Source organism: Halyomorpha halys, unplaced genomic scaffold (genome assembly GCF_000696795.3).
Source record: "Halyomorpha halys isolate HHAL.00 unplaced genomic scaffold, Hhal_1.1 Scaffold305.1, whole genome shotgun sequence".
Lineage (NCBI taxonomy): Eukaryota > Metazoa > Arthropoda > Insecta > Hemiptera > Pentatomidae > Halyomorpha > Halyomorpha halys.
The window spans coordinates 460,640-482,796 of NW_027105918.1; the positions used below are offsets into that span (position 1 = coordinate 460,640).

The window sequence follows — 22,157 nt, forward strand, 5'->3', positions numbered from 1 at the left end:
ATGTATTTGTTATTTATCTGTTTAATAAAGGAGGTAAGAAAAAAATTAGTGGGGTGAGTCCCGGTCGGTAAGGATTTCCTTTGTTTTGTGTTATGATCTCCTTTTTATTTTGTATTATTAACAGTTAATTATTTTCTAATATGAAAAAAATGCTACGTCTTAATATATATGTTGTACAATAATGATTCGAATGTTAGTCGATACAACTTGAACCTTTATATTAATTCGCAAACGTTATAAAATTTATCTATTAAAATAGCACAAAACCAGATCAAAATATGATAAAAATATTAGGATGCATGATAGATGATAAATTAACCAGTTTTACGTCGAATGTGCGAAGTGTATTCATGGAGGACTGTACACTTTTCTAAGCTGTTAATCAATATGTAGAATTAGTGTAACAAAGGTACACCAGTATGGTTCAATGATATAGGGAAACTTGCTTTCGAATTTACCATATTAAAATTTATGTTCTTCAATGTCGATAAATATATAAATCAAATTTCATTGCAATATTTTAATTAGTTCTAAACTTGTACTGTTTAATATCACGATTCCAGGGTGTATGTTTTCGCAAACAAGTTGCGTCGAGTTGGTAGTTGGTAACGTCGGAACGGTGTAGAGTACAAAGGTTTAATATTTTCATATTATATATCTATTCCTCCCCTGTTCTCCTTTAGAAAGTTATTAATTTTTTTATATGTTCGTATTTATCAATAGTGGCTATTTATTTAAAATAAACAAAATTAAATGTACTTTAGGGAAAGAGGTTTTGAATATTCGGTTGGTTACTGAGATAAGAAGTTATATCTGAAATCTATAGAGCCATCTTATCTTTTGTTGTTTTTTTTTTTCGCACCTTCAATTGTTACAAACCATTGAATATACGGCTGTACTTATATATTCATTTTTACCTAACTACTTATTGTAAGATTAGAAGAATAACTGAAGTAATTTATAATAAGTATAATCAAGTAAACGATATACAGTAAGTATTGAGTACTAATAAATAAGTATATATGACTGAAGATGATGACTTAGGCGGAGAAAACATGTGTGAAGAGTATACAGTCAGTGGATCGCATGATTCGCCACAGCTGGTTGGTTAAGACGAGAAGCCGAGAGATCGATGAAGGCAAGAGCTAGAGCTCTCTGTCTCGAATACACGAAGCGGCAGAAGCTGTATGTATCCAGAACTTATATATTTATATTTTTATTATTTATAGCCTTATAATTATACTTTAAAAAAAAAAAATTAATAACTTTCAAAATATACTACAAAATTCATTCCTTTCAATACTACGAGATTCTTGTCTGACCACTGAAACCATTCTTCATTCCACTGAGAATTATATTGCTGCTTTGCTTGAATACTGGCAAATCCGACGAAAAAAGTTATGATTTGCTTTTGAAATAGACGTGTTGCAAAGATATTATTGTAGACTTTTTTTTCTCTGCTGTGGTCTCTCTGTTGAAAGTTCAAAAGCTAGTAGGGTTGTGAGAGATAAAAATCTACGCTATAATATATAAAATATGTGATATTTTTTTTTTGGTTGGCTCTACAGACCTTGTAGAACTTTTGTCGCCCAAACTAGCCTTCTCCACTCCTGCCTATCTTGGGCTACTACTTTCCACTTTGCTTCATACAGCTCTTTTGTATCTTTGTTGATTCTGCCTATCCATCTGGTTTTTGGCCTTCCACCTGGTCTCTTGCCAACTATACTTGCATTCATTGTAAATTCATAAAATTCGTCATATAACAAATAATTTTTATTTATTTTTTTAGCGAGCTGTAAGATTAACGGAAATTTGTATATTTTGTTAAAACTAAAATCAGATTCTTTTTGGCGAAAACTCAGTAAAGAAAATTTAAAACTCTTTCTAGTGTTTTAGTTTAATTTCGGAAAGCGTGAAACGATGTTGAGATAAATTCGTGTTTATAAGCAAAATAAAAAATTCTAAAAACGTTTTCGACCTTCATTCTGACAAAATAAGATAAAAATTTGGAACTAAGATGTGAGGTTTGTCAATCTTATCTCTTACTCAATGCATTCTAAAATGGAAATTTAGAAGAAAAATGTTAATACCAATATACAGGATATTTTATGGCACTACAAAAACGCTCATGAAAATTAAAGAAAACTGTTGTTGAGCCCTGCACCATATAGGATATAGGAGCCTACCAATGTAATAAATTTATGTGAAATAATAAGAAATTTACTTCTATAACATAAATTCATATTTTAGCTTTCTATTTTAATAAATATATTTATGTCTACCGCTACAACCTATCAGGGTTCAATACTTTAGAAAGAAGTACTGTTTCTTGAACAAAGGTCGTTCAAGAGGTGATTACTTACAGATATTTTTTTTATAAATAATATATGTTACACATGTTATTTAGTACCGTTTGGTGCAGGACTTTCATAACAAAAAAGTTTTCTTTAATTTTCATGAACATTTTGAACAATGCCGTAACATATCCTGGAATTGGTTTCAATATTTTTCTTCATTTTACAATACCTTGTGTAAAAGATAAGATTGGCAAACCTTTGGAAACCGATACGTTTTTGTAAAATCGATTTATCCTTAAATCGGTGTATTGCTGCTTTTCTTTAATTATAGTAGGCCAAATAAAGATATTTTCAATTTATTTTGAATCAGACGTATTCCTAAGATAGTACCGAATACTGCGATTATTTTCGTTTGTGAGATCGTCCTACACTGTCCCAAAGCTGATAAGGCTGTGAGAAAACTCCAGTCCACGGTACAATCGAAGGAGTACGACTTATCCAAAATTAAAAAAGAAATATATTTGTGAGATGTGCCACAATTTAAGAAAAGTAGTGTGATATATAATTTTTCAACAATATTCCGTTGATTTATAGAACATTACAAAGAATCGAGTTTAATATAAAAATTATAAATTTTTGGTAAAAATAAATAAATGAAAAGAAATACTATCATAGATTTTTGATAAAAAAATAATTAAAGAGAGGAAATAAAAAATTAAATATGAGAGAAGGAGAGGGGGCTGTGAGTGAGGACAGGTGCGTGGGTGAGAGGGCAGTAGTAAAGTGTTAATTGAAATGTCAGTAGAGAATGTCTTTGATATTGTTTGAGCGGGAAGAAAGGGCGGGATTAGGGTTTTGGCGGGGTTTGCAGCAACTTGCCATACCCCCATCCCTGGGCCTTTTTAATTGCCATGCAAAGACGAGGGCCCAGTACCAATATTGAACTTACTTGATTACAAGTCACCGCCTCAATTTTCTACCTCTTTCTCTCGCCCCTCCCCCCCCTCATGTAAAATAAGGGTAGGCTACTTTAGTTCTCAATTTACATGCCCGCTTCTTCCTAGCCTATGGGAAGGGGGCGTATTTTTTCCGCTTTTGTCAAACGTTTTATCAACATTTATTCATTTCCGGATGTTAATATCGGCAGTTAGCGAATACATTTATTTATTAGGCTTATTGAAAATAATCAGCAGAATCATATCTTGATATAGATTAATGTTTAAAGATTCTGTAAACGAGATTCTTCATATGTATTTGAGGATACGATTCCGTACGATTATCTCCGAGATTGTTGGGTTTCCAACTCATACTACGGTTTCCATTTTTTTTTTCTTGTTGTGTGTATTGTGTATTGGCACTTGTATTACGGGGCACGATTACGAGAACTTGACAATAATTCCACTTCTAGCAGGATCAGAGTGAATCACACAGACAAATTAAACCTCGAAATGGTGTGCAATATAAATTGGAGACCTAAAAAAGTATTTAGATTTTAAAAAATTAAAAGGATAAAGTATAAATTTGATAAACTGACTGACTCAGATTGATTTTTGTTTAATTCTTAATTCCTGAAGATAATCTAATAAAATCACATACTTAAAGTAACCTAACTTATGCTTAAGGTATTTAAATTGTAAATTAATTTACTTAAATGGATTGTGATTTAAACTGTTTGAAAAAGACGATAGTAAAAAGTTTACCACCCCCCTAGAAGCAGCCCCCATTTTTCAAAATGTTTACTCTTTATTTTCAAGTTTCTAGCCAATAACAATAATAAGTATTACGTTTGAACTATTAAATTATTAGCTATTACATTAGTTAACCAAATAAAAAAAGTAGCATTAATAGTTAAACCACGTAAATTAATATGCCAAAATTTTGGTATACAACATGTATGTGTAGTTGGTATATATCATCATAGATTTAAAAAGGAAACAAATATTTTATCAACCATGGAATCAAGTGCATTTAACCCAGCGATGACTGAAAATCAGCCGGCGCTACGTTTTCACAATAAAATAAAAAGAATACAACTCCTCAATCCTTCAGTTACTTTAGAATGTCCAGACGCATTATTAATGATCTACGAAGAACCGTGAAGGAATATTTGATAAGACAAATTAAAAGCCTGAGAGAGAAGAAGAGTTCAGAAGAAAAAACTAGTAATAATGTCACGTTTCCCCAAAATCGGATTTTTATATAAGGAGCTGAAAAAGATAAAGTTATAGTATTTATATTGGGTCTGCCAATACAATAACATGATGAAAAACGCACTAAAATTAGTGTTATAAAATATGTATTCATATTTTAAATTACTAATTCGTGATTTATTTCTGTTATAATATCACACCTTTTATGACCTAAACTAAATCGCGCCGCCCTAGTTGGGCCAAAAAAAATTCACGGATTTTTGTCAACTTAAATAAATATAAACATGTTGCAAAAATTATTCTTAAACCGATTGAATATGCAGGAAAATAAGAAAAATAAGTAAATGCTGGAATGCTGGATGCTGGAATGCTCTATTTATTTGTTATTTTAATTAATTCATTTTTTGTAATATTTTAAGAAAGTGACATTTGTTTGAAGTACCACTGGTATAGGCTTTTGGTATCCCTAGGCAACAACTTTGGAAATTGCTGCTTTATTGACAAATAACTAATAAATGTATTGATGTAATTTATCCGAAAATCACTACATGATCATCACAAGGATATATAAACTTAATATGAGGTAATCGTTAGAGCGAGGCTTTATATTACCTCTAGCTGTAGGGTCGAAGATATGGACCCCATCCTTGCTTATTATCCTCTAGACCCGAGCCCATTGTCACAGGGGATACATTTCTTCTCCGATAATATAATAGCTGATCGGTTGTCCATTCTTCGAGAAGCGATCGAGAACATCTGCGGAGTTCCCCCATTCACAATAGAACCAATTACCCAGTGACAATACGCTCTGCGAATGAGAGCAATGATATAGGAGTCGTGAAAAAAGGGACTGCGATAACCGATATTGGGATGGGTGGCAAAAAAGGATAAAAAATAAAACCGTGGTCAGATGTCCCTATGGCGGAGACAGCCTACCTGATTATATGACATTATATATGAAAGCCTTGCCTACAAGAAATCTTTTTATTATTAGTATAATAAAAAAATTATTCAATAATAACTAATCGTATCCATGTAGTCTCAACAATTAATTAAAATTAAATGTCCAAAGTTCTGGCCAACCCGGCCATCATCAAGGACAATTTTAATTTAATTTTCACAGCCTTGCTAAATGTTCAGGATTTTCCCGAGAAGGTTATATGATATTCCGATTTATCCGATAAAAAAAAGTTTGTACAAAACTTAAGCATTCCTGGGTATCATATAGTAATAAATTTGTTTCTTTCTGAAGAATTAGAAAAAAATATTACTGATTCTATTAAATAAGTTTTTAAAAAACTAAAAATTAAAAAAAACAAAAACATAATAAGGATTTCAGTAAAGTAGGTCAAATAAAATTGTTTATGAAAAAGCAAATCATATTTGTCTATAGCGCCGTCTGAAACCTTTAAATGCCATTTTTAAAGAAATTAAAAACTAAAAATTTGTGAATTTAATTTATTTGAAAGATTTTTTTCTCTGGCGATGTCCAATCGTTCATAACTCCTTTACTTTTTTTTCAATTCCTATGTTAATACAATTGTTAGAAAGCTGGCTCTTTTTACATATATTACTACCATTTAGATTTAATGTCCTCATAACGGTGAAATATTGGTTTCAATTAAAGTTAAACCTTTTCAAACATTTTATTTTATATCTCCAACTCTAATTTATTTAATTAGATCCTGGGAGAGAATGCACGGTCAGAAACGAGGTGGTTTGAGTGGTTAGGAAGATTATAATGCAAGGATCTGGTTCGGGCTAGATCGTATACATATGAAACATCAAGGTCTTTTTTAATTTTATTTGTAACAAAGTAAGGAGTATTGAGGATTCTACGCAAGATTTTGGATTGTAAAGATTGGTTACAAGAGGAATTCGAAGGTTTAGTGGAGCCCCAAAGCTCAACTCCGTATGTCCGTCCTTGTATATGCCTTTTTATGGTCATGTAGATCAGTCTTGTGTAATGGATTGGAATATTTTTGAGATTTGTTATCAATAGTGTTGTGATAAATACATCACACAATATGGTATTGTGATATTAATAGTTATATCAATTGATTCTTTTAGTGCATGCTCTCTACAACGTGGTAGCTTGAAATAGTAATGTCCAATCCTGCTACGATATGGTTGGTATGACCAATCGTTATCCTGGCGACAACTGCTTTTCTTCTGTTTCATCTTACAGTATTTACCCACTGTTTTATTATTTTTTTTAATATTTCTTGAAGTGCAATTTTGGTGCCAGTTTTTCCGGACTCGGATATATTTTGATATAATTCGGCTCACATATTTGGGGAGGTGTAATTTTTATATTAGCAGCTTCTTAATGTTTTGATCTCGGTTTCCGATACCTTCGAGTTAATATTTATAATTTCCATTATCTTTGGATTAATAGGCTTATAAATGCTAATACTAATGGATTCATAGCACCTGGCGCCTTGACTAACAGCCGTGGAGGGGACGTCCCTTTTGGATTATTGAGGACGGAGCTAAATGGCAAAGTGTCCACCGAAGGACAAGGGCTGATCGGCTTTCGATCATTAAATATGAAAGGGTCGAGAGGAGGGAGGCGCTGAAAAAAGGCCCCCCCCCCAAGTCATTTGGAGACTGGCTGTCCAAGTTCTCACCCCCTCATCGAGCTCTCTATAATCCTCCTCCGGGTACAACCCTTCCTTGGATTAGCTCTCTTATAGTTTGTTTTAGTCGGATCGTTGGCTCTCCTCGAGTGGGGATAATCGTTAATGTGTTATCGTCATGCACAAAGTTTGTTTATTATGAATTTATAGATAGGGGAGACATTTGTACCAACAGAAAATATATTTGTAGATCACTATGAATCGATTTTCAAATGGAATAATTCCTTATTTAATTTAACAAGTTTTGAAATAACACTGAATTTCCTGAACTCAACTTAGGTTTTTATTATTTAAATGTTAAATGATTTTTAGTCCATCGGTAGAACATTCTTCATGAACTAAATTTAAATTTATTTCTTTTAAACAGAATTAGGAATAATTAGCTTCTAGCTACTTTGCGACTGAGGCAGTGATAGGCTTGCAGTGCTAGGGCTCCATTTTCCAAATAGTTAAATAACAAATCCAACAGAGTACACTGAAAAGCATAAGATATCTCATTGTGAACTAAGTTTATAAGTAAAGCAATAATACACTCCACTAAAGTTGTTTATCCGAGTGCCGAAAGAAAGGAAGGGAATCTAAATAATAGATAATATTTTTGTGAAGATTTTTATATAAGTACAATGCAAAATACCAATTGTAAGTTCATTAGATGTTATATTTATCCCAAAAGACTACTTAATTTAATCGATTCTAGGTAAATTTGTACTTTCTGCTTTCATGAACGTATTCCGTGGTTAAAAAATAAACAATGAAAATTCTTTTAACAGCAAAATATGTAATAATTTCAAAGGAGTGAATCCCTAAATCAGTCTGTATATGATCATGGCGGCTAGCGTTTTACTTCTTTGTACACAGATTAAATCTTAAATTACAGATTTAAAAATTAAAATTAATTTTCTTTTTTTATGTCTTCAAATATCCCATTGAATGCCCTTTAATTTATTATGCCATAACTATTCGCTAGTATTCATCTTTAAGAATTTATTGGCAAATGAATACCTAATTTGTTGCTCTATTGTATTCAGTAGGTAATCTCTAGTTATTAAAATGTTATCACTTACCGTCTTTGTTCATGGCTGATTGGAAGCACTTGTTGAGCCTGCAGGCCCTGCACTGGTTCCTGTGAGTCTTGTCTATGGGGCACCTGCCCTTCAGCTCGCCCTGGGCTTTGCAAGTGTACACCCTGTTCCTGTGGATGCTCCTTTTGAAGAAACCAGAGCACCCTATACCGGTCCAACAAAGAGGAAATAACAAACTACGGTCATAGTAAAAGTTCATGGCTTTGGGATTGTTCTAATTTGATTTTTACTCCCTATCTAGCCATATCTGGCACACGGGGAGGTTATCTTACAGGTTACCAATCTATTCTAACCGAGTATAACAAGAGCCCAAGTGGAAAAAAAAGTTAGTTATTTCACCCCAATTTTTTATTACCTTAATGAAAACCTTGTATAATTACTGGACGAAATTGATGAGTCTGCCAAGTATCGGAAGGGGGAATAAAAAGTGACTGCTGTTTCAAAACGTAAAAAAAAAAAATTCATTCGGAGCTCTCTATCGTTAAAACTACCAACACTACTAAAACATAATAGGACATCATTTAAAGTATATGAGCCTATGTGAGCTGTTATTAGTTTTTTTTAGTGCAACATTTCATAAAAAATGTACTGAAAAATCACTTTCTATAGTTAGTATATTGATGGAAAATCTATATTTCAGGAAATGAGATGATCAAATGCCAATTAGCACTCAAATTGAAGCTATTTTAGTGTGCTTTAAAATAGTTTATGTTCGCAAAAGTAGTATTTTTCATGATATTGCTATCATAAAAACTATTATCTCTAAGAAGATAAACTACTTTATAGTACATTAAACTATCTTTAATCAACATTTTGTGAATTTATTACTGGCCACTCATCTCACGTGAAAGTATTTGATTTGGTATTATTGGAATATCATATTTAATTCAATACATTTCAATATTAATTGATAATATATTAATATTCAATATTAAATATTTTAATTATAAGCTTGCGTGATTATTTTATTAGAAAGGAATTTGATTTGAAGTCTGTAGTGAATAATTTATTCATTTTTCATGCTACGGGTTAGATCAATCAAATATTTACTAAAATAAAAGAGCAATAAAATATTTATTGCTAGCATAAATGACCTCTTTTTATTTCATATAAATGTTTAAAAGACCATTGTTAATTCTGGTATACTTTATAATGGATTTGCACTTAAGAACTTTCCCGGCTCAACTGTTAAAAGTTACTATGAAGCGTTACTTTACTGTGAAGTAACTGGATATGAAGTTACCTTAACTGAGAGGAACAGGTTTTACTTACCGTCACAGCTGTAAATCCCGTAGTGCTTCCCCGAACTGCGATCCCCACAAACTTTGCAAGGAATATCCAACAAGCGATCGCCTGCAAAATAGAACTTCATTACAACTTAATCCAACTTATGAAGCTCTATATCTCCTTAATTGACAGAATTTATTACAGATATATACCTATGCATATATGCGTGTGTATATGTATTTATCCTTAATCGTTGTTATGTTAAAATCATACCCATGGAGCTAACTCCAGACTTAGACTTTTATTTTGAGAAAATAAATAAAATGAAATATAATAATGCTCACTACCGTCCGATAACTTTTCTCTCACACCTAGCAAAAATATTTGAAAAAAATATCTTCAATTACGCCGAAGATTTCTGTAGAAAGAGCGATGTCATACCACAAGAACGGGCAGATTTTTAAGAACACTTATGTACAATCCATCGTTTAATGATACTGCAAAACGAGTTAAATCGCAATTTAAATTAGAACACCGCCACGCCAATATCAATAGATTGTTCAAAGGCCTTTGATGCCGTCTCATACAGTCTAGTCTGCCGGTGGTTGATTGATTATAAATGTCCTGAGCAGCTGTATTCGATTCTGAAATCACTTCTCAGTGAACGTTTTATATTTGTAAAGGTTGGTGAAAAGTGTTCAAAACGAGTATCACTTCTTGCGGAGTTTCACATGGGGCAGTTTTGTCACCAATATTGTTTTCTGTGCACGCTTCTAGTTTTGGAGCAAAATATAAAAAAGCTAACGTATCTCCATGCAAATAGTGACTTTGAAAATTCATCCTTTCACTATAAAAGGATCTCAGTTCTATTGTATACATACATATTTATGTCAAGTGTATATATTATTGTGCGTCTATTTATAATAGACAGTACATATACGTATTATTAGCTATAAATTTGTAAATATATTATAGTATGTTCCATCCTGATTAAAAACAAAAAATCTATCTACCTTAAGTAATATGACCTCATTATAATGATAATGCGGTGGAATCAATTTAAGTTTTGTCCCGGAGTAAAATTATTTTTTCATTTTATAGCATTTATTTTTTTTTTTCTTGTCTATTTCTTGTCTATTATATCTTCTTTTCTCTCATTTGTATTTAATTTAATTTTCACTTATATTTACATATTTTTAACCCTACCTTATTGTATTACCTTTTTGTATTTTATCCTATTATGTTGAAATATTTTGTTTTTGTTTTTTATATAGTTGTTTTTGTTTCTTTTGATGAAGCTCTACTAATTGGGGCGAAACGATGGCAGTTGTTGACTAAATAGTTGTTAACTATTTCTTGTTTTCTTCTGACCGCATCCCTGACCATCTTCTGCATGATATTTTTTCATGTATTTTTACTTACCCGAATATACTACAACGGCAATATCATTTTAAGAAGTAAAGTTTTCAGATTAGATATGGAAACGACAGAGACAACTACTAATTGTGAAGGTGCGGGAAGAGCGAGGAGGGATAGGGAGGGAGGAGGAATAGGGAGTGAGAAGGGCAGTGCATTAGCTCATTGCCCCGCGGCTGGGCCGCCTGATTGTACTCCCACATCAGCTCTTTATATTATATCAGCTGTCCCCCAATTATACTCCTCTCGCCCTAATGCTAAATATCTTCTAAATAAATTATTTTATTTTTTTTAAAAAATATGTACATAAAACTTAATAAATCTATAATTATTGTACAAAAATATTGAAACAAGCACACAAACCGATAGATAATGATCGTTAGGTAAAATTATTGTTTTTCCTAAATGATCGAAAATCATCTAGTGTCCATAATCAAAGTTACCACAGAGATTAAAGCACATCTCATTGCAACAATATAACCTATTAAGAATTGAGAACTAAGAACTTTGGTTTTGATCACACACAACTTTCACTTATTACTCTATAATAAGATGAAATAAATCCTTGTACGTTTGAAAACAGCTATTTATTATTCAGGATACCAGTTCTCTTCCTTAATGTATATTTAATATATAGATAAGGAGAAATAAAATTGGACTATTATCATAACCTTGAAACACGAACACATTTATTTTATCCTGCAGTTAATTATCCGATTCATTTATATTTTATATTTATCTATTGTTTCTTACTAATGATATGATATTGTTAAGTGATTAATAATATATTATTAAACGATAAAAATAAACAAAATTAAATGTACTTCAGGGGCAGCTTTTTGGAAAATTCTATATTTAAGTCCTGTCACATTTTTTTATTGAGGATATTTGCTAAATACCACTTGTTTTTGCTAAATACCTTGCTTTTGCTAAATACCACTTGTTTGTACATCGATATTATGAGTTTCATCAAAATCGTTAAAGGATCTCTGTGGATCTCGAGACTAAGTTAAAACAGTTGTATAATTGCTTTACATATTTAATCTTCGGAGATTCTCGGGACGCCCCTGTAACCCAATTTTACCTTGAGTTGAAGTAGTACCTCTCCTTTCGTCGTATATTTTTTTGTACATTCTTCCTCTACCAAGTTAGTTATCCAATCCCGTCGTCCATCTACATCTCCGATATCCTTCAATTCAAATCCTCTGTACATGACCGCAACACCCCTTCTTATAAAATATATAACAGCACATCGAACCGCAGCCTTTCCCTAGGCAGATCTTTCCCTATCCGTTCCTCTTCTCTATGGAATTCCATTACTTCCTTCTTTCGTTGCTCTGATACCCTTCCAACCTTTAAACCCCGTATCTATAATCACCTACTATCTGACCAGTCCCCGAAGAATAACGATTAAAAGTAGCAAATAAAAATGTATAGACTCCGCAAATACGTCCATTTGTTCATATAATCATCCCTACTTCATTTTGTTTTTATTTTTTTTATTTTTTTATTTTTTTATTCAGTTTATGATTTGTTAGAGGATTTTCTCCCCTTTTTGTTAATTTATTTATTTTTTAATATTTAATGTTTCTGATATTATTTTAAACTTGTTAATATTTATATAAATAGTAATTGATTTTTTTTTTCATTTTATTTTATTACTATTAGTTAGTCACCTTATGATTTATGATATATGCTCTTATTTTATTTGATCTATTTTTATTTTACATATTATTTTATTTTTGTTAATTATTGTAGCTTAATTTGTTTTATTTTCCAATTTATTATTTTAATTATATTTTATAATGTTATTTTTGTCTCTAAAATTTTGTATTTAACTCTAAGTCTATTTCCATGCCTGTAATATTATTCTAAAGAGACTAGTCCCGGAATAAATAATATCACTATTATTATAATTAATGTTACTTCTCTACGCAATCATTGATTGTGGATTTATTCTTATGTCATTTAGAAATCTCATAACTAATGTAACCGATATTGAGTTAAGTAAGTCGTCCGAAGTATATGCCTAGGTAGTTGAATATCAAATTTGTGGTTGCAGTAACGTAGTCAATTTTGGGATTGAATTGTAAACGAATGGGGAAGTAATCAGTGCTGTGATTAGGCCAGCCTAGGCTTAAGTGGAGTGATAAGAGTATATCTGTTTACTGATATTGGTCTCCAAAAACATTTTTTCCATACTAAAACAGGACTGTATGTGTCTATAATAACTTACTAAATGACTTATTGATCACTGCAAAACGACAATGCCTATGAAGTTGAAATTATTAATAGTGGTTCCTTCTTATGCCTGTATATATGCAATAAGAGTGGGTTAAAAAAATTGGTCAAAATGGTTTATAAAAAAAAAATTTTACTAACCGAAAAAAAGTGTATGGGATAACTCGGAAACCCTGGATCTTCCAGATCATTTTAGCCGCTCAATTTGAATAATTATTGTTTTTTTACCAAAGAAAGCCTACAATATCTAAAACGGACAGTATTACCAACAATTTGTACTTTGAGATGCATATATATTTTTTTAATATTCTGACCAGATTTCCATATATCTTAACTTATAAAAATAATTGATGGGTACTGACCAATTTTGACTTTTTGATCACTGTATCTCAAAAACAACAATAGCTATTAAGGTTATATTATAAATAATGAAATAAGGCGATAACAATTAATCTATATTATCATTTTCTCGGCTAAGATTTAGAATTTCTACTCATTTTTGATAAAAACCTAAAGATACCTCTACACGTTTGTCAATGGATGGCAAACTATCGGACGCGCAAGCATGTAGATGAGTAATTTAGATTGGTTGGTCCAAGTTGGTCTGAGTTTGAGGCCGGCGGTTTTTTTTAACACAAATCAAAGGGTGCTCGTGCATCCACCCGTTTGTGTTCAATTAATATCGTTTTATAACTTCTAACCGATGAGTATTTGTGTTTTAGTTAATTAGTGAAAGAATTTCCCCAACCTTCAGATTCTATAATCAACTTTTTTTGTAGTATTGTTTATTTCAAAATTCTATCGATATGGTGTAAATACTTTGTTTCAACTCTTGTTAATTAACTTTAGCAAATTTTTTTGATTTAACACAACGCTAATACAGGTTTATAAAGACATTGTATGTTTGGGCAATTAAATTAAAAAATATCTGATAAAAATTCTAGAAGGAAGGTTGAATGTGTAGGTAATGTTGTACAATTTATATGATTTTTTATCATCTACTATTTCGCTGGTATTTACATTTACTTTCATTTCGCCTACCCTTATTTTGTCCTTTTTTATGAAGGTAAATATTTTAAATAGAATTAAATAAAATAAGTAAATTGAAACACACACAAGTGTGTGTACACGGGGGTTTGTTAGTTTGTTTACCAAGCATTTGTACAGGTCTTAAATTTGTTGCAAGTGGTAAACGTGTACATCGTGTATAAAGTATGTATATATTTATCAGAACCTGATAGTTTTCTTAATTTTACAAAGCAAAGACTATTCCAGGTAAGAAGGCAAAAATCCAAAAATAACCAATATTTTTACGGAACATCGATGTAAACAAAATTCATTAATTATTAAATTTTTAAGTAATACCAGGGCCCTGTTTCATAAAACTAATACTATTAGTCTTATCGATTTAACTTAATACAATTACACTGACTTGTACAATAGTAACTTGTACTTTAGTACTTTTTAACTCCTGTTATATCATTGATAGTCCTCCCTATTATGAAAAAAATAATATGAATCAATACTATTAGCTTTTATTATGAAATAAGGCCCAGGAAGAACTACATATACAAATATATAAAATTAGTTAGTATAACATCGCAAAATTTATAATAAAGAAAAAAAGAGAAACTTAATAACGTGACCTAAATAAGGCCGATTGACTATTTTTATGTTTTATTGCGCATGTGTACTAATGTAAATCACGTTGTCTGAATTCTATTAGAATCTGGAGTTCAAACCTCTGACTTCATCGAAGTTTGTACGATTTCGTACAAATCTTCAGTTGTTTTAGTGAGTGTTTTAGCACTTGTTCTGTTATTCATAGTAGTTACATATTAATTTATTGCTCTCCGTCAGTAAATGTATTCTATATATTATGTCAGCTCGTAATGTTTAGAATGTTAAAAGAAATTGTAATAAAAATCTAATTTCCTTCTACGGGCGCCACCTATTGCGAAATCGTATAATGAATCATTTGTTCGTTGCCATTTCGTCAATTTTGGAAGGAATGGAAATTATTTTCGGTAATCGAAATTGATATTTAGTATTCTGGTAGGGCTATAACTTGCAAAGATTGTTTTGAGTTAGACTAAAAATTAGATGTTTCTATAAGAAATTCTTTTGTGTATAATGCCAATATAATTTTAATTTATTTTATAATGAGCGTTCTTCTTCATACTCCTATGCAAAACAATTTCCTAGAGGTGATATCTTTACAAGCAGATAATAAAATTCAACTTGAGCCTATCAAAATGTACATATACAAAATTAAAGAACTGTTGTAACTAATAAGGCCCACAACTTGAATTTGAATACAAATTGTGTTAATATGAACTATGAAACTTTTGAACTGGAAAGTTTATCCTATATAAAATTGTAAAATATAAAATTATTTAAAATATGAAACTGTTTTAAAATATATAGTAAATCAATAAGGGGTTATAAAAAATGATTAAAATAAGTTGGGCGTTATTTGAGTCATGGGCCATATCAAAAAATGAACAATAAAAAATAACTTGAGATAAAGAAATAAAATTAGAAATTTTATAAATCCTATTATATGAAATTAGGAATTTGAAGACCTGCTGGTCTTGATATAAGAACTTAACTATGATATAAATTGTAATGTTTAGATTAAACTAAATATAACTTAACTTTTTACTATGGTTATATGTATATTTTTATAAACTCAGGTTTAAAGATTATTCATTATATCTCAAATGGATTTAAAAATAATAATAATAATAATAATTAGAAATAGTTCTAACGGTATAGAAATACTTATTACCTGTTCCCATCCTATGAAGAAAAGAAATAGGTCAGACCATTATGCCGACATTGTTCGCATTTGCAGTAGATAATCCTCAAATATTCCGAACTCTGGAATCTGAAATTAAAAAGAATTTTATAATTATTGTTACAATATTTTTTAGATGGGTAATAATAATGGCAAGCTTTCAGGTTTTGTCAACTTTCAGTGTGAACAAATACCGTTAATGTTTGTTTAAGAGTTTGTTAATATTAGCCTTTTAATGAATCAAAAAAAGAGCAATAAAAAACATCAATTGAGTGATGAAACATTATCCTAAATACACACTAATAGAAATATTAAAATCAACAAACCATAAAATAAACAACTCCATCTTTTCAAAGAGGTGTGATCGAGGAAAATGACGGTTTATTAATTATACTAACCCTTGTCTATACTTGTCAAACATAAACTTATAGTCAACTTCACAGATGCAATACAAATTTTACAATCTCGACCATAGCAAGGTCCTGTAATTACATATTTATTAGTTCTCATTGCTTTATTTACATCACTTATATTGTATATAACTTTTTGGTAACACTTAATACATTTATGTAGACTTAAATGATATATTATCCAAACTGCTTTAAACTCTTGGTGATGGTATCTGTGAAATTGACCATCGATATACTCAATACAAGTTAATTTTTTTTAATGAATTTAATAGCAAAATGAAATAGTAACAATAAATACTTAAACCATAATAAAATTAAACAAAAGAACTCCAAAACAAGAACATTACAAAACAAGAAAATTCTAACTGTAAATAGTCCGTAGTAAGTAATCAGAAGAAATTCAAAAGTGATGGTGAATAGTGAACAAGTTAGATAATATAGTAATATTTTAAGATAAATTTTAATTTTTAAGATAAATATAACTATTAACGATGAAAATATAGAAAGATCTATACTTATTGTTTGGGGAAAAAAATCTTTAGCACTTTTAAGTACAGATTCAGAAATGTTTATAATATTAGAAGAGATAGTGTAGTTGTGAAAAAAATGCATTCACCAATGTGAATTAAACAAAAAAAAAAAACAGATAATTTTTTTCGACTACAGAATTGATTGTTTAGACAATATTATTATTATTGTTTAGACAAATTAAGCTCACCTAGCGTATTTTATATAAATTGCTTCTAATGATTATAAAATTTATCTTTTTTTAAATTTAAATAACTACTGTTTTGTGTGAATCGATTTTATAAAATCCCCTACGACGCACTAACTGACATCAACTACTTAATTCACTTTGTTGTTTATAAGACCAATTGATATCTGTGATTAAAAAGATTTATAAACTTACCGACTAAGAGTGACGCCAACCCCGATAAGAGTCGCTTTGACAGTGAACCCTTGACCGGCAGGCAGTGATATATAAGGGCGGGGGGCGTGCCCGGTGGGCGTGGCCTGGCCTGGCCAATGGGACACTCTGTTGCCCGCCCCTCCACCGGGACCTCCTGGCTTGCTACCCCATATTAGCACCCCCACCCACAACCTCTCACCTTGTAATCAATTTAGTCTGTTCTTTTTAAAAGCCTCAGTCAAGAGTTACCTTTTCCAAGGAGAGCTCCACATGAACCTCGTATGACAACGGTCGTTTGTTAGCCAAATCGGAACTAGCTGAGCTCATAATGACGGATGGCGGCCGCTGGCCAATGGGCAGTCGCTTTATATTCAGTCGCCTTTTACCTCTGCCCAATCAACTATGTCTAAAAGATAAATTAATCTCTGCTTGATTTAAGATAACACGTTAACTCAAATCATAAATATCAGAATGGATACTATAAGATTTTTATTAATTCATAATTGACTTCATGTTATATTTTATTATTTTTAATTTTTTTTTTCCTTAAAAATAAAGAGTTGTACTTTCATTATTCTTATATTTCTTCAGATTTTATAATCGAATAGTACATCCACATACCGCAGAACTGTTAATGAAACATTATTGCCTATATCCCTGAATAGGATTAGGATATTCCAGCTGTGGCATTTCATTTGTTTTTCACTTTTATCAGCTCTGGATTGACTCTGAGGTCGAGAAACGTAAATAGCGTTAATAGAACGTGGCAAATGGGACTCAGGTCATGGAGGCTTTACAAAACCACATTATATTTTCAAGAAAGGCGCTTACAGGGCACCTTAAGTCATACCTAAGCCTCTATGCACACTCAACCTCTATAATTGCAATAGTACACCCTGTATCTAACGTTATTTGTGGTTGGGATGGCCCTGGCGTTTGAGTATTATCTAGCCATATCACTTCCTTGTATAACAGTTGGCCCTGATATGAGACTTCCTAACGAAGAAGTACTGGGCCATTGACTCTTCATTGATTTTAGTACTACAAGTTTATTTTTTAATAGAAAATATTTTAAAAACAATTGAAATCTTGAGATATACAACATCGATTTTATAATTTTGTTTTATTTTTAACGTGACTATATAATCTCATTAATAATTTTCTGTCGAAGAATATTGTTGACCTTAACTAGTTAATTCATATAATTAAATTAGGGTCAGTCGAGGTATTGAAACCGTTCATAAATCGATGTGTTGTTTTATTTAATAATTTAATAAAATAATAATATGTACTTATATCGTCTATTTTGTAATGTATTTATTTGACCCATAATGTGGCCAGATCTTTTTTGAGGATTTAAACTTTGGTTCTGGGAACCAATTCTGATACGAAAATCTGGATTTTCATATCAGAATTTGAATAAGCTTGATTGCATATGAACTTAAATTTTCTCAGTACCAATACATTTTGGCGCTCATATTTTAATCTTAAAAATTGGCCCTATTTTTTTTTTTTTTTTTTTTTTTTAGACACACGTCATTACCGCGATTACGCCCGAAGTGCTCGAAATTTTTAAGAAAAAATTTATATTACTTTTATTTTAGATTAAAAAAAAACAATTTTTTTTCATAGAGGTCGAGCGCCCTGGTCCTCACACTTTGTATTTTCCCCTAGTCTAATTACTATCCTGCCTTATAATAACGATAAGATCTGATTATTCGCATTAATTAGATCCTGGAGAAAAATACATATTCAGTTTAAGTTGGTTGTTGCATTACCTTCCCTGAAAAAAAAAGTTTAAATTTCTTCCTCCCTTCTCCATTCCTCCCCCCAATAAAAACCTAACCTTTGTGAAAATATGGGTTATTTTTCATTACAACATCATCATTATATAGTTTAATTAGATGATAAGCAAAAATGAGTTTTTATATTTGTTAAAAATCTTCGAAATTCATTTAACATTATGTTAAATTTTTGAGTTATGTTGACGGTGCGGTGCGGTAAGATCTGTAAACAAAATTACATTGTTCTGATGCGTCCTGAAATGGAATTCTGATACAATTTTGTTGTTTTGAGATTTTCCGAAATGTTTGCGCGCAAATCGTCAAAAACTGTAAGCTAAATTGTTAGCGTTTTTTTAGCTATTTATGCATTAAGGACCTTTCCGATTGAAAAAGAACCCGATATGAATTCGGCTTAGTATTTTATATAATAACAGAATCCGAAAATAAAGAAACCCTTTCCATTGGGTATTTTAGAGGTAAGTACCCTAGAGAAAGTTAAAACATCAACAATAAACCCTCAAAATTAATCTAAATTCTGAAAATTTGGAAACCTTAGTATTTAACTGTCTTAATAATTCTATCTTACCTCATAGATTTCATATACCATAGATCAGAACTGAAACTATGATACAACATACTATACAAACAATTTATTAAACAAAATAAACGAAAATCAATTATATAAAAATCCAAAACAGTAATGTATGATCCGATATATCACCAATATTTTTAACAAGTAGAACGGGGCATTAAACAGTAATATAATGTTTTTATTGATTAATGTTATTATGAATTAATAATTAATTTTAATAATAATGTGGACCGCTACAACCCATGAAGGGTCAGGGGATCAGGTTACTTTGTAAGGAAGACCGGTTATACAAGGAGGTGATTTTTTCAAGATCACGCTCAACCATCAGATGTTTCCTCAATTGAGGGTACCTACTTTATGAGAATAGGTTGACCCCAGGACCCACAGGGTTGACTATGGCTACTGTACAGAATAAATAATTATCTGTCACATTAAGATTCATATCTGAGTCTTTAGAGTTCTTAGCGCCTTACCTCTCTGCCACCCCAACAAAAGTGACTCTTCCCCTACTCCTCTGCCACGCCTCTGGTCCATCAAAAGGCCCACCTTTTTGACTTCACTCAGCTTATTCCCTCCACTATGCTCCTTCCTCCAAGGATGTTATTCAATGACCAACTTTTTTTTTTCAAAATCAACATTTTATGAATTTGTTTTGGCACTTATCATAGAAACTACTACTCCTATAAAGATAATCATTGTAAACTAATTTTTGGTAGTAATTACCCTAACTTACCTACTAGGAATAAACAATCATAATAAATATTTTTTTAAATTGAGTTATTTTTTTTATGGATTTAGTTGTTACTATAATAAAGTTTATAGGTATTAAAATATGCAAAAAAAGTGTGTTATAGTAAATAATCTATTATATAAAAATCAATATTTGTTTTAATAGAAATCAGTTGTACTTTACGCGCTACTGTTCATCCAATTCTGATAGGGCTTTTTGTTAAATGTTCAGGATTATCCCAAGCATTTTTGAGTAGTTCTGAAAGTATACGTTTTTTCATGGTTACTATATGCCAATCAATTTGTCTCTTCCTAAAGAATAAGAAAAATATATTGCTGATACTATTAAATGATGAATACAAATTTTAAAAAACAATGAGGATTTCAATAAAGTATGAAGCAATAAAATGTTCTATTTTTTTTTTTTTTTTTTTTCCCCGAACCCTCTAAAACAGAAATAAAAGTGTATTAATAAGTGCATTACTGTGAAAAAAGAAAAAGTAATTCGTGTTGTATCTTACCTTTGAACATGCTGTAAAATGTTCTATAAAAAAGCGAATTCCTTTATAGCGTGTCAAAAACCTTAAAATACCATTTTTCAAATAAATTAAAATCTAACAATTCTTCAATTTGATTCGTTTGGAATATTTTTTTGGTCTTGTGGTGACCATTGCTCATATTTTCGTAAGTTCGTAACTCCTCTCCATTTAACCAATTCCAACGTTAATACAACCATTGGTCAGCTGAATGTCTGCTCTTTAAACCTAAAATTCAGATTTAATGCCCTTATTACGGTGAAGTATTAGTATCAATTAAAGAAAAAATTTCCAAACGTTTTAATTTATATCTCCGGTTCTGAATTGTTTAATTACTTAACCTTAAACCACTGCCCAGTTTGGTATAGATTTGTTGAGTCTTTTTGATGTTATTTCATTTTTTGATTTTTCAAAAGAAATCGATGTCTAATGTGAGGTAAAATTTATTTTCGTTATTTTTTCGAAAATTCGTATTTAAGGGTTTTTTAAGGTGCTTAAAACGAATATCAACGTTATTTCTCTCCTAAAAAATATTTAACCATACTTTGGTTGATCAGTCGATTTGAATTTTTTTAAATATAGTTCTAATATTGATGTGAGGGTTATTGTATAAAAACTATTAATATTTTATGTAGTATATACATGACAATGTAATAGATAGTCAAATTGTCTAAAAGAATTAGAAAAAAACCTAAATTGTTTATAACGGTTGTACAGCGAATTTAGTTGTTACCATTAATCTAGAAAGAATAGATGCAAGAATAAATAAGCAGGCGTTTCTGATATATTATTAGACGTCTTAAAATGATAATACATGGTGAAAACTTAAGTTCCTTAATGTTGTGACGTCATTCATACTTGAAAACTGATTACGAGTTTTTAGAATAACTTTCTCAAATACGTAGAAAAACGAAATAAGCCAAATCCGCTGAGTCTGGAAGTGAAAATGAAAATAAATAAATAAAACAAACAAAAAGAGAGAGTGGAGATGGAAAGGGAGTGATAGAGAACGCCTTGCCACCACGTCCTGGTCAACAGAACGGCCGGACCCACTGTTTGCCAAACAGCAATCTCTCTGCTCCTCCTCCTACCAATATCCCCTCTATATTGGAACAGATCCCCTCCATCCACCGGGGATTAACAAAAATTGGAAATCATCCCTAGATTAGAAATGTACAAAGTGGTAAAAAAAAAAAAATATTGGCTTCGCCTATCATAGCATCAAAGAGAATAGTAATCCATAACAACACTTGAGTTAATGTTGTAATCCTACATTGATCCAGAGGCGGGTATGCCCCCTTCTTAAAAAAATTGTAATTTTTGGAATAATTCTATATTGGATCT

General features: G+C 30.9%; 1 protein-coding gene across 1 annotated transcript in view; it reads right to left on the reverse strand.

The window, feature by feature from the left end:
* The window catches only part of dsf (dissatisfaction), a 35,924-nt gene extending 19,987 nt beyond the window's left edge, over nt 1–15,937 (reverse strand). Inside the window, exons 1-3 of the mRNA XM_014421124.2 lie at nt 15,844–15,937; nt 9,441–9,521; nt 8,151–8,312 (exon numbers count right to left, since the gene is read on the reverse strand). Coding sequence (XP_014276610.1) covers nt 8,151–8,312; nt 9,441–9,521; nt 15,844–15,853 — 253 coding nt within the window. The 5' untranslated portion in view covers nt 15,854–15,937. The remainder of the gene's footprint in view (nt 1–8,150; nt 8,313–9,440; nt 9,522–15,843) is intronic.
* Nucleotides 15,938–22,157: the final 6,220 nt, after the last annotated feature.